The following is a 25,574-nucleotide window of genomic DNA, read 5'->3' as shown; positions in this document are numbered from 1 at the left end:
ATTTACACAGTTTAAAGGCCTTTAACAGATGGGGAAGGAGGTAGGGAAAAGAGAAAAAGAGAGGAAGGAAGGGAGGAAGAAGAGAAGGCAGGTCTCCTATGGGAGTCATCGGTATATTGCCTCCTGGGGATAGGAACAGTAATCAGCGCTGTAATAAACCCCAAATCAAATGAACACAACATAACACCACATGTATCACAAGCAACCCTTGTAATTGTTTAGCTTCTCACAGTGCTCACATAACAAACTGACAGATTCCTGATTTCCTCTAAAATTAAACATGGAAAACAGTATCCTGGAAGACTTGTTCTTTTCCTTTCGTTGTGAGGGTGACACCCAGCCTGACCCATGGAGAGCTGCTTCCTTCTGTGGTCAGCACCTCTTCCACCCTGCATAGGTAAGCCCCAGGGGCTCTGCACGGACAGCCCCTGGGAACCCCAGCTGACGGCTCATGTGTTCCTCGCACAGCACACGCATTCGGTCACAAACTGCCCCCGAGGTGAATGTGGTGAGCACAAGCACGGATACATCTGATACATTTATATCAGGAATAAATTTAATTGTAAAAAAATCAAATTAAACTATAACAAAAATGACCTGAGAACCATTTATAGTTATAAAACATCATCATCACAATCATCATAAATTTGAATGGAAGATTCTTTGGTATTTGAAATCAGTCTCTGGAAGCACAGATTGAATTTAGTGCATTTCACAAAAAATTGCCAAGCTCCAATATTAAAAATACCTGGCCAAAGAGAAACTTGTTAAAACACTGACACACTGTTTCAAAGAGGAAATATCACTGAAAATCAACCTAGAAGTTCCAAATGGGAGCCTTGCCCTCATTCAACAATTTAGAAACACTCTGCTGACCGTGCCTCAGGACAACCGCTTCAAATTCCCTGTACACCCTCCTCCGAAAATGCTTCTTTCAGTAAAAGGGGAGTCCTCATTCTTCATGAACCTGTCACAGCAAAAAAGCCCATGTTTGTTCTTAAAGTTAACCAGTTTAGCCCATCCTAACCCTTGCATTGTTTTGCCCTGCTCACAGCATTTCTCGGCTCTTAAGTGTTGGCCTTCTCACCCCAGGGTTCAAGTTCACAGTCCCTCATTTCACTCTGGAGAATCAAGAAAAAAAAGATGTGTTCTGTGAAGAAAGATCACAAATCTGTTTTGTAGGAAACTCTTACAAATATATATAACTAAATTTTTAAAAATGGACCAGTCAGCTCAAAATGTCACAGGAAGTTAAATGTCTTCAATTTCAACATACAAAATATTACAGAAAATAATTCTCATTTCTGATTTTTACATGTCCGTAAAAATATTATCAAGCTTTAAAATATAATCTTAAGAAATGTTTCTCTATCACAGTTACCAAACAGCTAACTGTCCATTATTTAAAGTTTTTTTAAAAAGTCACCAATATGGTAAGACCCAAGGAGATGGCCCCTAGGCCCACCTCTTAAAGTCTCTTAACCCTGAGAATTGCAGGAAACACTAGGGCTGCAGTTCTAGTCCCAGTGCTGCCTCTAAATGGTTTTGGACAAGTTATTTAACCTCCTCAAACCTCAATCTTGCTATCATTAGCATTTTCCAAACTGTTCATAGGAATATTAACCTCATGAAAAAGGGATCTGTGGTCAAAAAGGGATCTGTGCAGTCAGAAACTGCTGCACACAACTTCTCTTGAGGAGATTCACGATGTGCATCAGCAGCATTAAAGGCTCTGAGAAATCCTGCAGCATGTTTGTTCAACTTTGTATCAATCTTAGATGACCTCAGATTCCCTTCACTGACTAGCATTTACTAGCATCCTACGGATCATTCTCTGGAGAACACTGGTCCAGCGGCCGCAGGTCTCTGGCAGCACTTTTACAAAGAGCACGTAGGAAGAGCAAGCCAGTCTTCTGTCACGGGTTCTGAAGGTTAAGAGGGTTAAGATATAATGTCCTGGTATTGATGGGGCAGATGTTCGTGTTCAATGGCTCCTTGAAGATCAACATGAGTCCCTGTTCCTGATGACAGTCTTCACTCAGGGAAAGTGGTAACGACTGTCCCAGAATCTTGATGGCCACCTATAGCACAGTAAGTATCAGAACTCACCAGGAATGAAAAGTCATCTTCAATATAGTTCAGTCTTCTTTTCCAGTAGGACTTCTTCCTGTAGTAAATGCTTTTGCCACTGTTCCCTAGAACAGCTCTGGCCAACGTTAATAGGATCCTAGCCCTTAACCCATTTCCTTGTCCAGAACGGAGTGAACGCAAAGGCGGCCATCAGGCCGTCCTCAGGTTAAACAGCTGCTCCTCCAAGAAGGCGCCCCCGAGCCCGTACTGCTCTTCATGCAGACTCATTTCTTCAGGTGACAAGTGGCTTCCTCCAAGAACAAAGTCTGCAAATCTGATAAGTATTTATTTGTTTTAAATAAGGTCAATGTCATCACAGAAAGGTTTATTTGGAAGATAACATGTTCTCTTACTATTTATCCTCCTTAATTAAATTGGACTTTATGTCAATAGAGAACAGCAGTTATACGCTGGATGCAAAAATGGCAGCGGCTTCTAGAGAAATTCAGGGAAAGAACAGAGAAGCAGGCACACTTACGAGCACTGACTGCTGCCGAACATACCCACTCCCATTTGCTCATTCCTTGCCTCTTTCTTACTAGGTTCCTTATTCACGGTTATTTTAGCACATCAATACTTTCCCCTTTCAACGTTCAGTCTGAGGGCACTGTTATTTGGATAAGGCTATGAAGAAGGGGAAGCAGTAAGGAAAAAGATGTTGGGGCAAAGATGTCTCTCTTGTTCAACTTTGAAAATGATCTTCCATACCGGGGATCCCCCACATGGACGAGATCTTTCTGCCCTTCCCTCTCGGAACGTCCAGTAAGTGTCTGTCCTGACATTGGCAGTGGGACGCGACCTGCTACCGGCACCTGCTACCGGCAGGTCTGCTCCTGATCTGAAGCGCACCTAGGGACCCACCACGGCGCCCGCACACACCTTCTACCCCACAGTGGGCTGGAGCACGGGGCAGGGCTTACTTGTTGGGGGCCCGGAGTCTGGAGACGACCACCCAGGCCGGGAAGTCTGGCCTGCGACAGGCGCGCCGCAGCTCCTCCAGGGCGCCGCTGGTCTCCGTGTCCGCCTGCTCGCGGTACTCGTCCTCGGTGAGGAACCTGCCCGCCGGCTTGTCCGCGGCCCGCCACCGCTTCGTCTTCCTGAAACACGCGGCATTTGGTTGCTGGAGTCCTGGTCATAGCTGACTGCTCAGCTCAATCCTTAAGACTTATAAAAACACGTTTCTTAGAAAGGAGCAGTGACACCTGACTTCCTTGATAGGACACTGGAGCTCTGGGTTCTTACCGTGACCGCGGCACACAGAACATGCACAGCTGGGCCTCGCTGGACATTTCCTCTCCTCCTGGACTGTCCTGAATTACGTTTCTAGGAATTTGAGGCTCAATTTCTGACAGACATATTAATTGTATTTTTCATCTCAGTGACCTTTAACTGCACAAGCAGACCATGAAAAGTCTGGCTCTTTTATGCTTGGTTCGCTCACACTCTCAGGCACTAATGGAAGCAATTGTCTGAGATGCCCTTTTAAGGAGACCTGGTAGAATCAATGACCACTTAGTGCACAGGCCCAAAAAGAGAAGGGAGGATCTGCGGGATATCGCCTCCACCTAGTGGTGGAGATCCTGACTAATCCTAGAGAGGAATAAATACTGTACGAGAATCATTTATGTACAATAATTTATAATAAGTCCTCCCTTGCCATATGCGGAGGGGATCATGACTGGAATTTTTTTTTTTCCAATCAGGAAAGTCCTAAAGGAAAGAATCTCATAAAAATGGCAAGATGATAACACATATGTTTAGCACATATGTTACATTTAACAATGAGGTTTTTTTTAATATTCTTGGGTGGCTTAATAATTCAAAAAAATAAACAAATAAAAATATTCTTGGGTGCTTTAAAATTTAATTTAACCAGAGTCCCAAATCTGGATGAGTATAAGAATTATCAGGAGGTGGTTTAAACATATATTCTCTTAAGGGTTGGGACCTTTAAACTTTTGAAGACTGTGTGGCAGTTAAGAGTCAATGCGGCTGACATTATTTCCTTCTCTTTTTCTGAATACCAGTCCGGTCTCCCTCGAGGAAAACCTCTGGCCTCTGAGCAGAAGACTAAGGCATGACTCTGGCTTTGAGGTTTATCCACGGAGTCAACAGAAGCAATTCCTTAGCCACTCTGAGCCTCGCTTTGCACGTAAGAACAAAGTGAAAGCAGTAACGTCTACCTGACAGGTCACTGTGGGGATGAAAGGAAGTCTTCTGTGTAAAAGGGCTTAGCACAGTGAGTGGCCTCCAGTGAGAGGTCGACAAGGGTGACTGAGAGAGTAGCAACCCTACACTAGGGCACAGTCACACAGCTCTTCGTACAACTAAACTACTGTACAAATCAAGGTATTATTCCTCTGGTTTGTTAGTTAACCCGTATGTTCCTGTTTTATCCTGTTGTTCCTCACATAATTATTCACTGGCAAAATGAGAAGCTAAGGAAATTACAGAACATCGTTTTAGGTCACGTTAACAGAGTGTGCAAGTGCGCAGGACCATCACGCAGATGACAGAACACACTTCACACTTGGCGTGGCAACCGGATGTTTGAGGGGAAAGAGGCCCAAATTCTGTCTTGGGTTCCTCAAGCCACAAGCCTGGCAAAGGGCTGGAGGCTGGGGAAGTGGGGATTGGCCAGCCTCCTCCTAGCAGAGGGACCTCTGGTAATCCCAGTCACTGTCAGCCTCTGCGGCAGGCCCAGGAGCAGCAGCCAGCAGCAGCCCCTCCAACCAGGCCCTGCTGCCTTTCAGCCTTGCCAACATTCTCTACTCAAGAGCCCTGTCCTGTCACTGGTATGTGCTTAACACGGTGACACGGCTACATATGCAGTCCCAGATCCGTAAACTACCACTTACCAGAGTCTCCTTCCTCTCGGCTAGGTTTGCCTCATAAATATTTATTAACTCCCTCACTGCCTGACTCTAGGCCCTCATCACCTCTTGCGTGCTTGGCTGTGATGTCACCGCCTCGGGGCCTCCCGGTTATACACGGCCCCTGAGCCAGAAGGCAGCTGGGCCACATCCCACCACCCTGGGAGGTTCACGGTCTCCGCTTTGATCCTGACCGCTGAATGTATTTTTATTTCCCGATTAGTTGCAAGCATTTAAACATAAGAATTCATATTCAAATCCATATTCCCAGCTTTTCTAAAAAACAAAAAACAGAAGATCTGGCAAGGCAGGGCCCATACTCCTCCATGGCAACAGTCAGCTCAAGCTGAGTAGTGACTGCCCCCTTTCTGAGGATGCTGCACCGCAGAATTTCCCACAGTCCTCAGGAGTGCCCCAGCGCCTGACCCCTGCTCAGCATCGCCCCCTCGGTTCCAGCCCAAAGCCACTGGATTCATGAATCTGGTCCAAGCGGCAGGCAGAGAGCTTGACTGAAATGCGTGATGGCTTCCGGCCTCCACTACCTCAGACCCAGACGAGATTCCTTAGCACGGCCTGTGATGCCTCCATAGTGTTGCCGATGCCCCCCGCGCTCACCAGCCTCATGGTGCTACCAGACCGGGCCATCTCCCTGTCAGGAAAGTCCTTTCCACATCTACTCACCTCGCTGTTTTAATTCATGAAGATTCAGCCTAGTAATTTCTTCTTCAGACACTCCCTGGAACCCTCTCTATGTGCCGCAGTCCCTGATCAGGTATATCTTAACACTTCAAAGATACAGAACTGTAAGCTGCTGTCTCAACGAACACACCTCAGGGAGAGAAACTGTCCCTCCGTCTGTGCACCTGACTCAAAAAAAGGTGGTTGGACTCGATGACTAAGGACAGACATAATACAGCTGTGGCAGTGAAGTTCCCTCATCGCTCTTTCTGTATTTTTAAAAGGCTTAATCCTTAGCTTCAAACCTAAAAAAAAAAAATCCTAAGCATAAATAGTACTTTTCAATCATTTTTCTAGCTCTATTTCATAAGCACAACAAATACCTTTAAAGCAAACTTGGGCCCTAATGAAAAGAAATGTAGAATGAAAGTACAAATTTTAGGCAACCCAGAGTGCAAGTAATTTTGCCACTGGTTTTAGTGAATTCTGGGTGAGCTGTAATTACCTAGTAACTGGGGGCACTTCCCTGAAAGACGAATGAAGACGAGAGATGAGATGGAATTCGACACTACGTTCTCTAGCCTCCTCCGCTCTCAAACCCCCAGATCAAATACAGTTAATCATGAGGCGAAATACGACACGAGCAAGAAACTTACCACAACAATAAATAAAACTAGAGCTCAAAATGTCCAATTTACAAGGCAAAAAAGATACGCACCACCTCACGTAACTGAAGGCTTTCAGGGGGTAGCGCAGACTCCTGAAGGACAGGATGAGGACCATGACTGCATAAGAGCACTGGGGCACAGTGACCCCGCAGTAGATCAAGACCAGGGCGAGGAGCCGCAGTGTCCACGCCAGGAGATTTACGCTCCTTTCATCGACAAGGGGCCCGTGTTTGTAACAAACAGCAAAGCTGACAAATCCCACCATTAGGACATAGCCTGTAAAAAAGCAGAAGAACTTGAAAATCTGAACTTGAAAAGCTGTATGAAAAATCCTAGCAGAGCCTTGACTTAAGCTAAGAACATATCAGAAAGACTTCATATTTATGATTTCTTTTTCCAAAGAAGTAAGACTGAAAAACACATAGAGGGATGGTTACTCCTTCCATGTGACACTGCCTTTTGTAATGATTAAGGATATGCAATAATAAATTATTACGATATGTATCTGTTTTTTAGTCCAGAGTCCTCGATGGACCAATGTTCTCATGGTTGCTCTGGTTAGGATTTAAGCCTCAGCATAGGTCACAGCTGGCTACAAACTTTATTTTTTATTTTTACTTTCTAGTTAAAAAAGGAAGGTACAATTTTATAACAGATGGACCCTGCTGCACCCCCCGCCCCCCGTGCAGTGCTCAGTTTCTGCACTAACAATGGTGGGACGATGAGACAGTTCGCATCTCCTACTGGGATCCAACGTGAAACATGCATTTCTCGTATATCCCACTGTGTGTTTCACTCATACCTAAGGAAGCCTCAAGATCGACTTTCCAGTTCAGAAAGGGGAGAGAAGAGCAAGTTAAATTACACCACAAAGGAGCCATGAGAGAAACCCAGAAAGTGGGACGCTCGGTAAGGCAAGGAGACTGGGTATCACTATGAGGAGAAAAGGAATTGTTATGGATTTAAAAAGACTTACGAGACATCGCAGATGCAAAATACGGTTCTGGACTATATCTCCCCTTATACAACCAACCATCAAGCGCACTTAGGAAATCTAAACATGACCTGAGTAATTTATGTAATTATTATTTTTTAAATTTAATTGTTATTTAACTTCAGAGAAAATGTTCTTGTTTTTTAAAGATGCTTACTGAACTAGTCAGGGGGACATACCATGATATCTATAATTTACTTTAAAAATACTTTATCATGGGGGGGGCGCCTGGGTGGCTCAGTGGGTTAGGCCTCTGCCTTCGGCTTAGTTCATGTTCCCAGTGTTCTGGAATCAAACCCATGTCGAGCTCTCTGCTCAGCGGGGAGCCTGCTTCCCCCTCTCTCTCTGCCTGCCTCTGCCTACTTGTGATCTCTGTCTGTCAAATAAATAAATAAAATCTTAAAAAAAAAAAGAAAAAAGAATACAGATTATATATATATATATATATATATATATATATATATATAAAATATATAATGATATATAATGATAATGATGTAATGATAAAGTTTGCCATACATATAGTAACTCCTGGGTGGCTCAGTTGTTTAAGCGGGTGACTCTTGATTTTGGCTCAGGACGTGATCTCGGGGTCGAGATGGAACCCCACAGCTGAGTCCTCTGGCCAGCTACATGCTCAGAGTCTACTTAAGGATTTTTCTCCTGCCTCTGCCCAACCCCCTGCACCCATGCACATACTCTTTCTCTCTCAAATAAATGAATAAATAAATCTTAAATTGATTGCTTTTGTTTTGGGTGGGTGGACTTAGGTGAAAAATTTGGTGCTAAGGGGTTAGGAGAAAACTGATCCTCCCATTCTCCATGATTTCCCAAATAGAACAAATAAATAATTTTAAAAAGCTGTTTGGTTTTGGTTACATGAAATAAAAACAAGTGGCTTCCTAATAGCCTCTCTGTTTCTGAAAATTCAAGTTTTCATTAGTCATTTATATTTAGAATTTCTCACCTTTCATGCTGAATACATGAAGAAAAGGAAAGAGCCACATTTCAGAGAAATTTTTTCATTACAAGTTAGATCCGGCTAGAGCTTAACCACAATTCAATGGCATACAAGCAGTCAAAAGAGACAAACTTTTTTTTTTTTTGCTCTTTTGATCATTGGTACAGAAAACTAAGATGTCATAGGGGAAAGAAAAACAGTCTAAAATGAGATCTATTGAACTGAAATCATCAACTGTGGGAATAAAATTTAAAAAGACTTTTAACAGCACTTCTCCTTAGTTCAAAAGGAAAATTTAGACTCTGGAAAGAAATGTATTTCCAAAGAAGGACTCCAGTTGTACTTTTCAGCTTTAGTAACAATAGAACATACTTTTAAAAAATTACCTACCTAATACATATACTCTGTTTTCATGCCACAGCCACTTGAGGTCCTCCATCCATCCGCACACAGCATAAACTGAAGCAAACCAACAACTGACCATTAGAGCCCAAAAGGTGCTGTACTGTGTGCAGAAGAAAATAAATGACAGTTTTTGGTTCACTCTCACAAAAATAGGAGTAAACAAATAAACCCTTTCTATTAGAAACGTCTACATCAAATTGCACCGATGTCAATTTGAGATACTCTCTAAAGTCTTGTTGAAGTTATGGTCCATGAACCAGCAGCATCAGCACCACCCAGGAGCCTGCTGGAACGCAGACTCTCAGGCCCCGTGGCAGATTATGAGTCAGAGTCTGCATTTCAACAGCATCCTCAGGATACTGGAAAAGCACTATTTTAAAGAAGAAATTTATCTCAAAATGATGCTGGTGTTACAAGCTTTAAAGAGAATCTCTGCAACTCTATCATCATGAAGTACTATTTATCCTCAACTAAGTACAAAGCATTCTTTCATGAAAGGTGTTCTGGGAACTAATAATAATGAAGAAAATCCCCAGATAGAGCCATGCAGCTATTCAAGGCCTTGATCGTTCAGCATCACGGCCTTCTTCAGCTCTGCTAAGACAAGACAGGTTTCTACTCAGCACAGGTCAACCCCTGCCACTCATGGGAAAAATTTATTACCTAAAAGTAAAAAGGTCTCAAAAAAAATTATCACCAAAACTTAATACTTACTTTACAGTATATATAGTAACAAATACAAATGGAAACTCTAGAGAAAGATACCTTTTCAAGTCAGTTTATACAATGTAGAAACACAGTTTTAATTAGGAACTGTCACAGTCAATGTGAATTAACTTTGATCAATTTTTCATGTCTATGAGATCATGGTTTCCCTCTTCTATTCATTTATACACAGTATGCCCACCTTAGGAATAAACCTTTTCACCAGCAGCAGGACAAAGACTAATGTCATCAGAACACCTAGCACGGTCCCAGAAGAGTAATAGAAAATAGGACTTCTGTCAAAACAAGCAGATAAAAGCCATTTAAATGTTAAGCAGGACTTTCAGTATTAAAACCATGTTTAACCTGATACTAAGAATACTAAGAAGAAAAATTCAGATGGTACCTTTAATTATATCCTATACTCTTAAAAAATGAAGTCTGTACTTGAAATTTATGGTAAATAGCTTGGCACTAACTCAAAACAAAATGTCTGAGTTACCTTCTCTGTTTAGAATCTGATGTAAGAATTACTGAGCACCTCCTATGTAGCAGACGCTGGCCTGTGAGCTTTGCACGCACTCACAACAGCCCCGTGAGGTGGCTAGCCGGGTCTGAACTTCACAGGGGACGAAACAAAGGCACCAACATATTAAAGACCTTCCCCAAGTGAGCATCTGCCAGCTGGGACTCAGGCTTGCAGCCCGGCCTCTCTGAGTTAACTGACTGACATTGGGTTCTAAAGGCCACAGATTACATGAAACGCACTTAATTATACTACGAGAAAGATGAACACTATGGAGAAGAGCAGGCTAAGAAGTAAAATATTACTAGAAAAAGACTCCTTTTTCATGAGAGAAGTGGTAATACGCAAAATATCAGGTTATGTTTCTCCAAGAGTCAGACACTTGTTAAATTCAACTTCTGTATCAGAGCGACAAATCTTGGAGGCAGCTAGACTCTAACAGAGAGAGCAAGGCATCTGGCATCAGAAACCCGAGTAGAAATCTCAGCCCTAGCAAGAGCAGTCATGTGATGATGAATGCTGGCCTTCTCATCTATGAAATGAGACCAATACAGCGCTGACGCAATCCTTAAGAGGATAAGATTTTCAAATGTATATTAATACATAATACAAAGTAATACAAGTAAAAGCACTCTGAAATATACATATCGTGTGCTGTTACTCAGTTTTTAAAGGCCTTTCAAGCACTATCTATTGTTTGTAAAACCACAGCAGGAACTAAAAGCTAGTGTGGAAATATTTAGCATGGGGTCAAAATTGTGCTATCCTCTTTTTAAAAGGATAAAGGATAATTGACAAAATTAACAAAGTAAAATGGATACTTACTGACTCAACGTCTTTGCATAAAAGAAGAGGAAAACGCCTGCCACAAACACAAGGAAGAGTTTGAAATCTACAACTGGAGTAAAAAAAGACAGACACACACGACAAAGGTTTTACGTCAATGTAGTTAGTGAAAGAAGAGAAAACTCAATTTATTGGAATGTCACTCCAGAAAAACAAAATCCAGAAAATCAGAAAAGAGACTTACTGTTTCGAGTCACACTAATTGTATAGACAAATATCTTCTTGACAGGTTTCACAGAGAAGCACATGGTCTCTCCATATGGATTGATGATTATGGTTATTTCATTAGACTCCTTTGGTGTCCAAAAATTATGAGTCATACACTTGATATAAGACAGAATGGTTTCTGGATATTGACAATTATGTCTTTCTGTGATATATACAATACTGAACAGGCCTGAACTGGTAATTTTCACCTATAAAATAAGAACAAACAAATCCATAAACACGTAAGCTCCTTCAAATCATGAGCAGAGGAATGAAGAGAGCCCGAGATAACGGAGGAAGAACACAGTCAGATGCACACAGTTCCGGGGATCCCAGCAATGCACCTGGCAGAGGTGCATGTTTAGTTCGAACATGTTTAGTTCGAACATACTGGAGCACAGAGACTTTGCGAGGTGGATGTTTCTTCCCCTGGGTTGTAGGTGATTTAACTCCCTCCTCTAGCAAGTTGTTGTGGCCAAGGGACATGTGAAAAAGGACGGGAGAAAGCAACAGGTGGCAAACTACTTGGTCTATAAAGGGGTTTCTAGCTCTACCATTGTGTACTGTGTTTGAGGAAAAGCACTTCTTCTGGATCAGCTGCGCATGTGTAATTCAGGCTTCTCTCCCCGTGCCTCCTGAAGAATCCAACCACGGGTCCTAGTCAAGTCTCACAACAAAGCACCTGCTACAGTACCAAGCAGACACTGACAATCTAGCCAGTGATCATTAAATGACAACTGTGCCGCTGCCTCTGTCTGTCCCTCTCTATTCATACTCTTCTTTGTCCAAGAGTAAGGTGAGCCGGCAAAGAGGGAGATCACCAGCTCTCCGTCTCCGGCGTTAGGTGATATAACCCACTACCTACCCTCCTTTCTCTTGGATTTCAGCTCCTGGCTCACTGCTCTATTTCCTGTCATACTTCTCGGGGATTCAATACGCATAATACACACACCAAACTCCTTCCTATGCTCTGACTCTCTGCATCTTGAACTCCTCCCCTCTTGTACTCTTGCCCTCTGCCAGGCCTCAGCTCATCACTCCCAGGGCCACACCCTGGACCCTGTCATTACCAAACTACAGGCCCTCTATAGGTTGTTTTATGCATCCCACTGGCTGACCACCAACTCCTACCTTTCCAGTAAGCCCCTTATAGGACCTTGAACCCAGGAAGCCTTTGACCTCACCACACATCAAGCATTTTCCCCCTGCTCCTCACCCCTTCCTTTCCAGCTAAATTCCAAGGTCAATCATTATAAATCATTCCCTTGCATGTACCCGCCTCCTTTGTGGCACTCTTGCTTTGTCAGCCCTACCTGCAAACTCCAACCCTCCACCCGTTTCACGCTTGGATTCGGACCACCAAATGGCACCAGATAAACCACACAGCAGTCTGACTTCAAGCCCGAGGGTGAACCTGAAGTGGGACGTAAAGCTACAGGTGATCATACCACACATTCCCTACTCTCTTCAACAGAGATGTCACAGCTTTTCCCTTCTCAACACCAACACCTCCTCCTCACCCTCACTCTTGGCTGAAAATGGAAGAAGACGAAGTCCACAGGCTCCCATCCCATTACCCAACCAGCGGTGAGTACCTGCAGGGGCGTGCTCTGCTTCCTGCCTGTGGGGAGGAACTTTCTGCCACAGAGGAGATTTAAAGGAGATTCAAAGGTATCCTTTAGACTATCCTTTGTCTACTCAAGGACATCCTACCAACAGTCCTGCCCTTTCTACTGGACCACCCAACTGATGTGGGAAACAAAGACAAAAGAAAAATTAAATTTCCTTACTATCTATACCCCACTGGTTAAGTCCTTAAAACAGGCAGAATGACATTCCTCTAGAAACTCAGCTGCCTGGATGTTAATACTTTGCTAAGGGCAAAAGGCAATCTTAGCCCAACACCCAGGATCCTGTAAGTCTACTTTACACACAAAAATTCCTTTGGAAACTTCCTTTATCTCTATCTCTCCAAAATACATGTCGGCAATCATCCCCCAAGCATATGACCCACCAATAGACAACTGAAGGGTCTGATGACTAAGGTTTCATTAGGCAGTAATAAATGACTTCTTCCCAACAACAGCTAGCCCCCTCAAGGTTCTGGAAACCTTGCTTCCAAAATTCCTTAGAGACTTACGCTGTCCCTAATTCCCTCCCAACTTAAGAGTATATAATGGGCCACTCCTCGTGACCCCAGGGTAGCTCTTTCTGCCCAAGGGTCCCGTCCCCAGCTTTAATGAAATCACCTTTTGCACCAAAGAGGTCTCAAGAATTCTTTCTTGGCTATTGGCTTCAAACCTTAACAGCTTCCCTACATCACTATTAGCATACAAACATGTTGATACTTTTCCCATGGCGGGGGTTGGGGGGAGCCTTCTATGGACTCCACTTTCCCCAGTGCAATCAAATTCTCTTACAAGGTTACCCATACCTGCAGTCTTCAGTTCTTTTCCTCCCATTCTCTCTTTAACCCTTTTCAGTCATGGAGTGTTTCATGCCCAAAAGGCCGTCCCTGACAAGGTCACCAGCAGCCTTCACGTTGTTAGGGCCAATTCATTCTCAGTCACCACATTTGATCCACGAACAGCACTGAGCACTGCTGACCACTCTCTTCTCCTTGTAACACCTTCTCCGTGCAGTGCTCCTTCTCTCTCTCCTCTGCTGGCTCCTTCCTCCTCCCTATGTGTAAGACTGACCAGGCTCAGCTATTGGTCCTCCAGCTAAACTCACTCCTTAGCACTGTCTACAAACACGCACTGCTGCTGACTTTTTCAGAAAGTAACACAGGAAACATACAGAAGCTAGTAAGACTGCTACCCACAAGGGCTAGATAGGAATAGGTAGAGGAATGAGGGGGACTGATACTTCTCTGAGAATACTTCTGCATAGAGTTGCAATTTAAAACCATATTAATTCCATCCCTACTAATACATGTTAATAAGATCAACTAAGATAGGGAAAAAACCTGAAAACAATAAAAACAAATATTCAAATGGAAATGGCAACAAATAAAACAAAATATATCTCAAATGAATAATATAATCATATTAAAGGAGGTGTGTGAGAATGGGTTAACCTAAGTGATTCTGGAGCACAGTATTTAAACTATACACTCTCACACTAGAGGTAAAACACACTCTAAACAAATACTGACAAATAAATTACTATTCTATCATTAGACAAATAAATAAATATATTGAGAATAATGAAAACTAGTTTCTCCCCATCAGAGAAAAAGTTACAAATATGGCAAGGAGATGAGAACGAACCCAGTAGTATGGAAAATACCAGAACTCGTGTTTTTCAACAAATGGAGAGACAGAAATAGAACGTCCACAGGTGTATGGGTGTGTAAGTTTCTGTCTGTACACATATGACAATGGTATCCCAGCACTAATAAATAAATAAATAATGCTGAATGCTCCTTGAAAAAAATGTATGACTCCAGAGTTGGGCTGAAGAAATTGTAAGATAAGCCTGGAACATCTTGCTTACCAGAAGATGCCCAAATGATAGGCACAAAATAAAAGGACACATGAGCTACCTTAAAGGTGCTCTTACTGGCCAAATCTAGGACGATGTGAACGTCAGAGTGAATAATGAGGTAACAGACAATCCACAATCGTGACACTGTGTGGATACAAACAGACTGGAGGAGGAAAACCTCTTCCTGACTGAAGAGCGCTGATGGATGTGGAAAGAATCGTGGAATTAGAAAAGGACCATTTGATAAACATCCTGATAACTGATTCATGCAAGGATCATCAATGAATGATAAAACTAGGAAGGGAAAACCTGATGAGGGAGGAAAAGGACATCTACATAGTTTCAAATTACCTCCTCAAAATACTCATTTATTAAAAGGGCAAAATGGTCACTTTATAGTGGTAAAACTGTAAATTTCCAGAGACCACCTTACCCAGGTGATCCAAGTGGTGTGTATCATCAGTAATGGCACAAACCAACATCATGTGCCTTCTGATACGCTGTCCTATCTTTTCCCTCAGCCTAGAATATACTCTCTTTGTATAGTATCTTGGTAACTCACGAACTTCATTAACATCTTTCTCAAGTATCCCCTTCTCAACAAGAACTACCCTGACCCCACTTTTTATACTGTAACTTACTCCCCACCTCCCTCATTCCACCTCCCTTACTTTACATTTTCTGTTTTCATGGCACTTACTCATTTTACAATTTTCTTCTCTACCTCCTACCCCTAGGAGCCTAAAAATCATAGGAACAGGGATCTGTTTTAGGATCCTACGATACTAATGTATCCTAAGAGCCAGTAATAGTTCCTAGCCCCTAGGTGAGTGCTTAATAAATATGTTAAGTGCTGAATGATGGGAAGTACTAGGCTATTGAGATTAACTATTATCTTGGCCATCCCTGGGATCAGAGAAGGGCTTGGGATAGAAATTATTTTGGAAACTAGGAGAGAGGGTGCTGTCTTAAGTTGTGTCTGAAAGGTGACCACACTGTGCTCACTTGGATACCATATTTCTTTGGAATGGTTTGGAGAAGGGCTGATAAAAAGCATGAAGAGTTAATGTTCCCTTCCACATGCCCCTTTCCCTTGGGTCACTCTATGTGGTTCCCCAGTCAGCTTTCATACTGATACGCTGCTCTATGCCATACAAAAGCTATTTTTTATTCTTGAACTAGAACATTTTAATTCTCAGTTCCTAAAACATGATTTAAATGTAGGCTCTTACCTGCATAGTCGACCACATATATTTCCACTCCATTTGGGAATTTCGATTGTAGCAGTAACAGTCCGAGTCAGATGTTTTAATAAAATCCATTTCCTTCAGAGTTTTACACCTTAGAACTGAGAGATGGAAAAGAGAAGTACTTCCTAAAATATTTTATTTCCAAGAATCTTTTCTTTTATTTCTTTCTCTTCATAAGAATAATGTCTCTAACCAATGAACTTTTCTACATGGTAGTTACAGTCCCTCAGTCTTTCCAGCCCACAGGAGACAGACAAAAAAATTACAGTCCAGTGTCAATTCTCTTACGATATATGGGAGGTACTGTAGGAACACAGAGAACTCCAAGAACTTCAGTCTTGGAGCAGAGGGCAAGAATTGGGGGCAGCTTCCTAGAAAGGGGGAAATGAGAGAGAGCACTGAAGGGGGAGCCGGAGGCAGCGAGACAGAGAAGACAGTTCAGAGGGCGGCAAGAGATGAGGGAAATCACGGAAACAGTTTAGTCATTCACTGAGGACGGCGTATGGGGACTACACGGGGGCCTTCCAACATCTGCAGGGAGACGCAAGCAATGGCCACCACTTCGCGGAGTACAGACAGCGCGCTGAATGCAGAGCACCGAAGCCTTCTAGGTAAGCATCAAAGTCTCAGCAGGAAACTGCTGACACTCCCCAGGGTTTTACCGAAGAGTTCGGGAGACTGGGGCAGAGTTAAGACATTAACACCGTGAGCTAAGGCACTGGGAGCTTCACATCAACAACAGCAGGAAGCCTGTAACATCCCTAGGCCTGAAATGGCAAAGGTAGGGCTGGATGTTACTGCAGCTTCTCAAGCCAGGAGGACAGTCTAATGGGATATGATCCCTGCCAGAATGTGGGATGGTGGGACAAGGGGGCACCACGTCAGCCTCTGTCTCCTGCCTTCCTCGCAGGGCCTCTCACTGGCCAAACACTATGGGAACCAAAGGCCCTTTGATACAGCCCACAGACATCACCTTCCAGACACTGAGCAGGGGAGGGAAGGACAAACAGAGCATCACCAGTTGGACCAGGGAAACAACAGGCACCCAGCTGTGTTTCAGAAGAAGCATTCTCTAAGCAATGTGCAAGTTTAGAGGTGAAGACTGAAAGCAGAAGAACCACCAAGGAGGTTCCTGCAGCAGCCTAAGCAGGGACAGAGCTGGGCAGGAGGGAGAACGAACAGATTAGCCATCCCTTATGACCGGGACCAACAGGCTCTGGAGAGTCATTAGATAAGGGAGCACAAGAAAGGGAAGTTCTGTTAAGTGGAGAGATGGCAAGGCCCTTCACGCCAATACGGAACAGCGGAGAAGATGCAAGCTCGTGCAGGGAAAGGGGGAGGAGTTCAGTCTGGGGCAGAACTAAGTTCCGGTTGTGGGACTATGTGAAGATGGACGGGGCTGCAGCACAGGAGAAATCTGGAGACAGAAGTAGATACGGATGTGTGTCTGTGTGCATAAACATAAACATACGTGCATTTGTGTGCTATATGTAACATTAAATAATGTACAACACAACACCATATACCATAATATACAGAGGAGAGACAGGTGCTTTATTAGAGAGAGTAACTAGCATTAAGGAAATTATTAAGTAATGGGGTTCATTTTATTCTGTGGCTGCCTCTGTATCAGAATTTAAAATGAGGTGAGATGCCTTTTATTCCTCAGTCAGGGTTGGAGGCTATGATCTGCCCTTGGGGATCATGGTCAGGGCTGCCACAAGCTGGCAGGCTTGTTTTCCTGCCTCAGACATCTGTGCTTACTGGGAGCCCCCACTTGGTCTACACCAGGCGTGCTGACCCCCCCAGCCAGACTAGGGTCTGAAGTGGCAGCACCGGGCCGTAGGCCCTGGAGCTCTCCTTGGATAGTGCCAGGTTCTCACAAGCCGATCCTGGCCTGTGTTGCCCCCAAAGTAGCTTGGTGCCCAGCCTGCCCCACAGGCAACACCTAACAAACACACCTAAACAGGTAGTCACCTACCACAGAGATGCCTGTGAGGGAGTGGGGCGCTCACCTCCTGCTCTCTTACAAACAACGGCTTTGGCCCCAGGACATAACACTGGGGAGGACAGAGTGTCCAAAAGTGGGGGATTCGGTTGTTGAAGGGGCATCTGAAGCCACCTAGCTCATTCTTCCCTGCCTGGATTAGTTGGTACCAGCCAGGCCTTTCCATCCATCCACTCCGAGTCGCGTCTCCCATATGTGATCCCCTACAGGAAGTGAGGAGCAGGGTGTGAGTGGGTGCTGGAAGAGGAGCTCTGCAGGCGTCTGGGCAAGGAGGTCAGACCTGACACTCAGTACAGCAGCCACAAGCACAAAAGCCCCAGTTCTTTTATTTTTTTTTTTAAGATTTTATTTATTTATTTGACAGACAGAGATCACAAGTAGGCAGAGAGGCAGGCAGAGAGAGAGGAGGAAGCAGGCTCCTCGCTGAGCAGAGAACCTGATGTGGGGCTCGGTCCCAGGACCCTGAGATCATGACCTGAGCCGAAGGCAGAGACTTTAACCCACCGAGCCACCCAGGCACTCCAAAAAGCCCCAGTTCTAAGGGTTCGCCTTCTCCAGTCTGACAGCTCTGGCCTCACACAGTTGCAAGTGGGAAATGTTCTATGCTGAAGAGCCTACTTCCATCAGCTGACAAAATCATGTTTTAGAGAAGTTTTCAAGTTCTGTTTTTCTTCAGAACAAAAGTTCTGAAAGCATCATATTTTGTTCTAAAAGCAATAAACCACTTTCTGCGGGGAAAACAAATAAAGTAACTGAGATGAAAATCCTAAATTCTTCTGGATCCAGGATAAGGTATCACCACTGGCTCTGTCAACAGGAAACAGAGAATGAACGCTGTGGGCACACAGAGAGAGGGACCTTATGCCCAACCCCCATCTCCTTCAAGGGAAGTGCCAGCGCAACCTGCTACAGCGAAGATGAGCAAGGACAGAGTAACTAGTAACTAGTCGTAATTTCGTCCACTTCAGGAATAATACTGAATGAGCCCACACAGGTCCATGTCCTGCTAGAAGCGTCCTAAGCATTCTGCTGGAGAAAGTGCAGACAGACCCGGGGAGAAGACGCAGCGTGCCCACCCATGTGACCACACGAAAGTCACAACAGAATCCAGTATTTTCCACTGGGACACTGTCACGTCACTTAATCTTTACTCTTAACATGGTGAGGAAATGCATATGTTTTTAAATATACGAACAAATTTGCTGAGTTTGAGAGTCTGAGATGCAAACACAAGAGTCTGAGAGACAGGTCTCAAAGAGGCACGTGAAGGAAGGTCCAGAAGCCCTCGGCATAGAGGATACGAACAATTAGAAACGCATCCCCAGCATGGCCTGTTTATAAACAAGACCAAAAGGAGAATGCAGAACCAGTGCGACCAACACAGAGCACCCCATGCTGAGGCGAATTCTCGGGTATATCTGAGATGCAAGGGACTCCTGGCCACGGCCTACACAGGGGAGAGGGCACTCCTGGCCATCCAAGGGCCGCAGCCAGCTGTAGAAAAGACCATGTCAGAGGCAGAGAGAGATTTGACAGAGAGAGATCACAAGTAGACAGAGAGGTGGAGGGGAAGCAGGCTCCCTGCCCAGTAGAGAGCCCGATGCGGGGCTCGATCCCAGGACCCTGAGACCATGACCAGAGCCGAAGGCAGAGGCTTTAACCCACTGAGCCACCCAGGAGCCCCTGTTAGGCACTTTTCTTAAGGGTGACTCCAGGGCTGCTGCCCGCATTGCCTCTCCCGGTAGGCCCTACTGCTTCAAGGAACCAGCCCTGTAAGAACAGGGAACTACTCCTCTTGTTAGCTGTTTGAGGGAATAGCCTCTTTCTGGGACCTGAACTTGGCAAACAAACACTGCCCTCCATTGAGTTTTTTTCTACTTGGTCCTAAGACCATCTCCTAGATCATGTGGCATCTGTAACTTAAGAGCAAGACGGTGTAATACAGTGCGATAATTTGAATTTAGAAGTAAATGCTTCTCTGTCATCCAGGCCAGTCTCCTTGCACTTGGATTACTGTAAAAGCCTGGTTTCCCTGCTTCCAGCATCACCCCTATGATGCTCCCCTGCAGCCCATTCTCCAATCGGCATATAGATCATTTAACAACATCAATCAGAGCACATCATTTACCTGCTGAAAACCGAGGACTTCAGGCTGCAGCCTCCCGTCCAAGGACCTAGGACCTCTGACATTCTCTCCTCTGCTCTCTTCTCTCACTGCTCAGGCCACACCAGCCCTCCCGCCCTCAAGATGCTGAGACACTCCTGCCTCGAGTTTTCCTACGTGCTGAGTCCTTGACCTGCAATCCGCTCTCCCCAGCTTTTGGCAGAGCTTGCTTCTCCTGATCAGAGGTTTGCCCGAACGTCACCTTCTCGGGAAGGCCTTCTCAGACCCCACTGTCTAAAATGGCACACTCCAACCCCTTTCACCCACTTTCTTCTCACTCTGCTTTATTTTTTCCTCATACTATTATTAGTTTATACTGTCTCTCCATAAAGTTAGGGACAGCATGTTCATTACCGGATCCCCAGCCTTTAAATATCTGCCTTTTGTATGTAGGTTATAATTTGAGAGTGTTGGTGGGTCATTTGGGCATGCATAGCAGAGACAATGAAAGCCTGGCCAATCTTTGTAAAAGGCTGCCCAGTACCAGTCAGCACCATAAAAGGAGGTGCACTCTGGCCTTCCCCTTGAAGCAACCTGATGTAATCAGACACCCCATCCAGCCTGGGTCACATCCCACCTATGGAACCCACAGGCTACAGCTCCCCCTCACCCCACCTCATCATCAATATACCTTAACTACAGGGTTGAGAGCTGTAATCCTTACCATCCCTTGGGCTAGGGACCTTCTTTATCCTTCCCGGACAGAGAAGAACAGAGAGAAGCAAGAAACAAGAAGCTTGGTTTTGTTTTACTCGTATATGGTACATCAGTGTATCCTGCACAAGGGGCCTCTCAGTTAGACCAAAGTAACTTGCTCCGAATTTCTCCTCGGTCCTCTACAGGATTAAGCAAAGTACAGACGGAGGTAGGTTGCTCTGGCAGGGATACCCACAGAAACACTACTGAAGGCATGTTGTGAGGTGCTCCCCTGGAATTCTCCAGAGTGCCTCTGACTTTTGAGGTGAAGCTGATGTCAAATTTACACAACACATGAGACAACAGACGGTCTTAGCATTTCATGGTGTCCTCTGGCTACCCTCATTATTACTAACTCTCTCTTCAGAGATGAACTTCATTCAGTTCACATAAGAGCCCCTAAACATCTAAGGAACTAGAAACAGCTACAAGAAACCACAAATCCAGCTTCATGGCAGTTCATGTAAATCTTAAGCCAAGGGCTAGCTGGGCTAAGCATAAAGCAGTGACTGTGACATCAACACTGTTTATCTAGGCTTCTTCTAGAGACATTGTACTATTCAGTTTTTACTTCCTCCATCCCCACCTGAGGGAGGGAACAGAAGATGTAGCAGCTGGATGGCTTATCTGAAACCTATCAGCTGCTCGAGCTCTGAAGTCTGGGAAGTGGCCTGCCGTCTGCGGGCATCATTTATTCCGGGGCCTCAGTCTTGGCTCGTTCATTCTGTCAAGATGGAACTTCCTAGAGGCAGATGTAGGCAAACCCAAAGATATCACAATGATACCAACAAAATCCTCTCACAATACAATTCAGAAAACAAAAAGGAATTTCTAGGGATTCAGAAAAATGTAATAATAACCATTCATTTGATCAGACTCAAGAACAATACCTGCCCAGAGACAGCTACTGTTTCCACCTGAGGCTGAGTATGTTTCTACCCCTAGAAGGTGCCCCATAACGCTGGTATTCACAGCCTCAAACCTGATTCCAGATCTAGAGAAAGATCTGCAGGGCCAGTCCTGAATGCCATCCTTCCTACGCCTACCCCCAGCAAGGCTGTGTCTCAGCCATGACATGATCATCACCTTCTGTAACTCCCTGCAGTCCTCAAAAGGTTCTCTCGATTCTGCAATAAAACTGACTTCTGATTTTCTGGACAGTTGTGCCCAGACTGCTAAGACAAAGCACAATTATTTACATTACCAAAGAATTTGAGTCAGGGTGACCTTACCCAGTGAGATTCCTTAGTTCATTTTAAATAGTACTCAATTTATAAATATTCAATTAATCTAATTTAAGACTATATAGCTTATATAAAAAAGGGACAGATGGGTTATCACTTGCTTTAATAAATTACATTTTAAATTACTACTTTGTACAGCTTTTGTCATTTATTAGTTTTCCTAAATGTAAAAGAACATATTTAAGTTAAAGAATTTAGTCATACATAAGGTAAAAATATTCAAAACTTCAGAAAAAGGCAGGTAGTACTTAAGCCTACTTATAGAGTATGCTAAAAATAAAAAGCACAAACACTTCTCAAATTTCAGCAGATCTTAAACAACTTCCAACATAAAAATATTCCAGCAATGTTCCTTCGAAAAATTTAACCTTCATATGGCCCTCATATGGGAAGAAAATATCTTCAGATGAAACTATAACAGAATAACAAAATCACTTATTAAATTAGAGAGCCCTTTTCTCCATTTGGCCTATTACTGCTTCTCTTTTGGGACAAGAAGAGGGAAAAAATATAAAAATTTTTAAAAAGCAAAAACCAACAAAACTTAGCTCCTGAAAGCTCAAAGGAAGGATTTTTCTGGGTATTATTTGTGGATTCACATTTTCAAAGGAGTTAGCATGGAGCACCAAAATTAGAAGGTAACTTCTCTATTCTATTAACCCTAGTTTAACCAGAATTGACTATAAATCTTGATTTTTATTTCTCCAAGAATGTGCATAGAAAATAAATCTGAGGGGCGCCTGGGTGGCTCAGTGGGTTAAGCTGCTGCCTTCGGCTCAGGTCATGATCTCGGGGTCCTGGGATTGAGTCCCGCATCGGGCTCTCTGCTCAGCGGGGAGCCTGCTTCCCCCTCTCTCTCTGCCTGCCTCTCTGCCTATTTGTGATCTCTGTCAAATAAAGAAATAAAATCTTAAAAAAAAAAAGAAAAAGAAAATGAATCTGGAATTAGCACATACTGATGCACATTCAGGCCGATTTTAACTTCAAGGACTGATTTTTCTTCTCCTTAGATGAATTTGAAAGCTGTGGTTTCAAATGGGCCATCCCTACATAGCCCAAGCCTGGGAACTCAACACAGTGGCCTGAACTACATCATAAGACAGCACATGGTTTCAAGGGTCCTCAACCTGGGCTGCAAACCATGAGTAAAGTCTTTCAGCCAGCCAACTACCTGCCTCTCCTGTCACTTGCCTCTGACCTTCCTCCAAATAGGGTGACAGAAAGCTAGCCTGGCGCTGGATGTTCTCTATTTTATGGAAGTGTGTGTGTGCGCATTCAAGAGAATTTTACAACAATAAAGTATCATCTGATCCAAGCTTCTCATGTTATAAATGGGCCCTATTATGAAAGGAAGTCCCAGCTGTTTGATCTCAGTTCATAAAATCACTTTTACAGCAGCAATGTTCCTTAGACATAGTCTAGTCCAAGGGTTCCAAAGTGGTGTCACTGGCACACCACAGGATCCAGGATGCTCCACAGCCTGTCCCATATAAAGCATATCTGGAATGGCAAAAGCTGCTGTAAGTCTTCATTCGTTGCCATTTTTCTTGGCTCTGCGCTAGAATTTTATCAACTCAGTGTACCTCCTGCATGTCTCGGTGGAACAGTAGTTCTGACATGCATCTATGTAGCTCTCTGGCTAACAAAACAGAAGTCATAGTTAACACCAAATGTTGTAACACAAACATGAGAAATAGCGGGTTCACAGAAGGAAATAAAATGGTGAAGAACATGCTGGAAATCATTCCACAATGGAAGAACTTTACCGTATGATGAGAAAACAATGGTCCATAAAGACTATGGGCCCGGACCAAGGTAATTCTAGGAGTGGGTGGGGGCATGGAAGGAAAGTGTAGAAGTGAAGGTTCTGGATGTCGATCCGGGCCTCCTTACAAGTTTCTGGCTGCTGCCATGCTCAGAAACCCTCCGTCTCGGGCGCGTCTGTGATTCATCTGCTCGCCCGTGTCATGGTCACACTGCTTACTACTGAGCCTGCCTTTCCCCATCTATAAAGCGGGTCTCTAACGGTACTTGCTCTCAGAGGACCATCACCCGCACTGGACAAGATAACGCACTCGGAGCACTTTCAACACTGCAGACACCTCGTGAGCACTCAGCCACGGAGTGCTGGATGACCACCGTGCAGAGCAGTCGCCCAAAGTGGAAGTCACTGCACGAGTCCCTGCGGCTGGCAGCTCCCCAGAATCCGGCCGTCGTCCCCATCCTTAGACAAAGAACCGCGACCTCGCAGGAGCAGGGCCTCTGCCCAGCAGCAAGACCAGGCTTGGCTGCCCCTGCCAACAGAGGTGGCCGAGGACATGAGAAGCTGGTGGACAACAGCGCCAGGAAACCTTGACGGGACGTGGTGCGGGGGTGGGGGAGGGGCTCTGCGCGTGGTGAGCCGCAGCTGCCCCTCCGCGCGGGATCCCGGGAGCTCCCCCGCAGGGACCGCGGCGGCGCCCCAGCTGCCCCCGTCCCTCGTGCCCGCGTCCCACCGCGCGCCGACCTCGCACCGACGCCGCGGGACACGCAGTATCGGGTCACGCGGGACCGGCCGCGAGTCCCGCTCCAGGCCGCAGGGCCCGTCCGCGGAGGAGCCGCGGCCTCGCCCCGGAGCCGAAGCCATCGCCCGCTCGGCCCGGGTCCGCAGCAGCCGCCCCGGGAGAAGCACGGACGTTCCGCCGCGAGCCTCCGGGGCCGCGCAGCTGCGGGGCCGCACACGAACCACCGCACTTCGCTCGACGGGGGAACCCGGCGAGACGCGGAGCTCCGCCTCTTTGCTTCTGCTAAAACCAGGAGAACGTGCAGGTGCGGGGCGCCCGGGGGCCTCAGGCCATGATCTCAGGGTCCCGGGATCGAGCCCCGCGTCCGGCTCTCCGCTCGGCGGGGCGCCTCCTCCCCGCCCCCGCCCCCGCCCCGCCCGCCGCTCTGCCCGCCTGTGAGCTCGGTCTGTCTCTCTGTCCAGGAAGTAAATAAAATCTGTAAAATGTTTTAAAAAGGCCAGATGCCGCCCGAGACACCGGGGAGCCCGAGCAGGCGGGAGGGGGCGGGCGCCGGCTGCGCCCCGCGGTGAGCCCGGAGGAACGAGGCAGCGCCCGCCGGCTCCCCGCCCCCCGCCCCCACGACGCCGCCGGGCGCGGGCGGAGCAGCTGCGGGGCGCGGGCTGCGCGAGAGCGGGAAGCCGGGAGCCCGCGCCCGCCCGCCCGCCCGGTTACCTGAGAGCGCGGCCGCCGCCTCCTCTCCGCGCGCGGCGCCTGCGGGCGGGGCGGACAGCGGCGGCAGCCACAGGAGCAGCCACCAGCGCCCCGGGGGCCGCCGCATCCCGCCCCGGAACCAGGGCGGCGGCGCGGGCCGCGGCGGGCCGGCTGGGCCGTTGGCAGCGGAAACCGCGCGAGGCCCGAGAGACGAGGGGGCGGCGGGGCCCGCACCCGGGAAAGGCCGAGACCCCGCGAAGCTCCCGCGGCCGGGGGTGGGGCGCAGGCCGGAGCCGCCCCCCGCCCCTCCCAGCCCCCGCCTCAGGGCTTCCGGGCCTCGCTGCCCCGGAGGCCGTCGGGCGCGCCGCGGTCCCGGCAGTCTCCGCGCGAGGCGCCGGTCGTGGGGGAGGGGGAGGGGCCCCTCGAGTGTGGGCTCTGCCTCAAACGTCCTCGACCCGTGCGTGACCTGCGGGGTTTTAGGGCTGAATTCTCGGACTTGAGTGACGCTCTGTGAAGAGGAAGACCGTGGAGGAACC

At 46.1% G+C, this 25,574-nt stretch overlaps 1 protein-coding gene and 1 non-coding gene across 4 annotated transcripts; one reads left to right on the top strand and one right to left on the bottom strand.

The window, feature by feature from the left end:
* Positions 1-534: 534 nt before the first annotated feature.
* On the bottom strand, positions 535-25,574 carry NEMP2 (nuclear envelope integral membrane protein 2). Of its 3 annotated transcripts, none has more exons than XM_059168585.1 (9): positions 25,060-25,574; positions 15,715-15,830; positions 10,971-11,202; positions 10,766-10,838; positions 9,617-9,710; positions 8,695-8,809; positions 6,400-6,625; positions 3,051-3,227; positions 535-2,404 (listed from the first exon to the last, which is right to left on the bottom strand). In XM_059168585.1, exons 1-9 carry the CDS (start codon positions 25,163-25,165, stop codon positions 2,281-2,283), a joined length of 1,263 nt encoding a protein of 420 aa, XP_059024568.1. In that variant the 5' UTR covers positions 25,166-25,574; the 3' UTR covers positions 535-2,280. The 3 variants fall into 3 exon arrangements, with proteins under 3 accessions (XP_059024568.1, XP_059024566.1, XP_059024565.1); XM_059168583.1 differs by lacking the exon at positions 25,060-25,574 and adding an exon at positions 21,187-21,341; XM_059168582.1 differs by lacking the exon at positions 25,060-25,574 and adding an exon at positions 17,748-17,936.
* LOC131828452 (small Cajal body-specific RNA 20) lies at positions 17,385-17,488 on the top strand. The gene has a single exon (XR_009352458.1). It is a non-coding gene; the product is annotated as a small Cajal body-specific RNA 20 (non-coding RNA).

Source organism: Mustela lutreola, chromosome 3 (genome assembly GCF_030435805.1).
Source record: "Mustela lutreola isolate mMusLut2 chromosome 3, mMusLut2.pri, whole genome shotgun sequence".
NCBI classification, from domain to species: domain Eukaryota; kingdom Metazoa; phylum Chordata; class Mammalia; order Carnivora; family Mustelidae; genus Mustela; species Mustela lutreola.
Note: the sequence above shows the minus strand (reverse complement) of the source record. Positions and strands in the feature narration are given on the sequence as shown.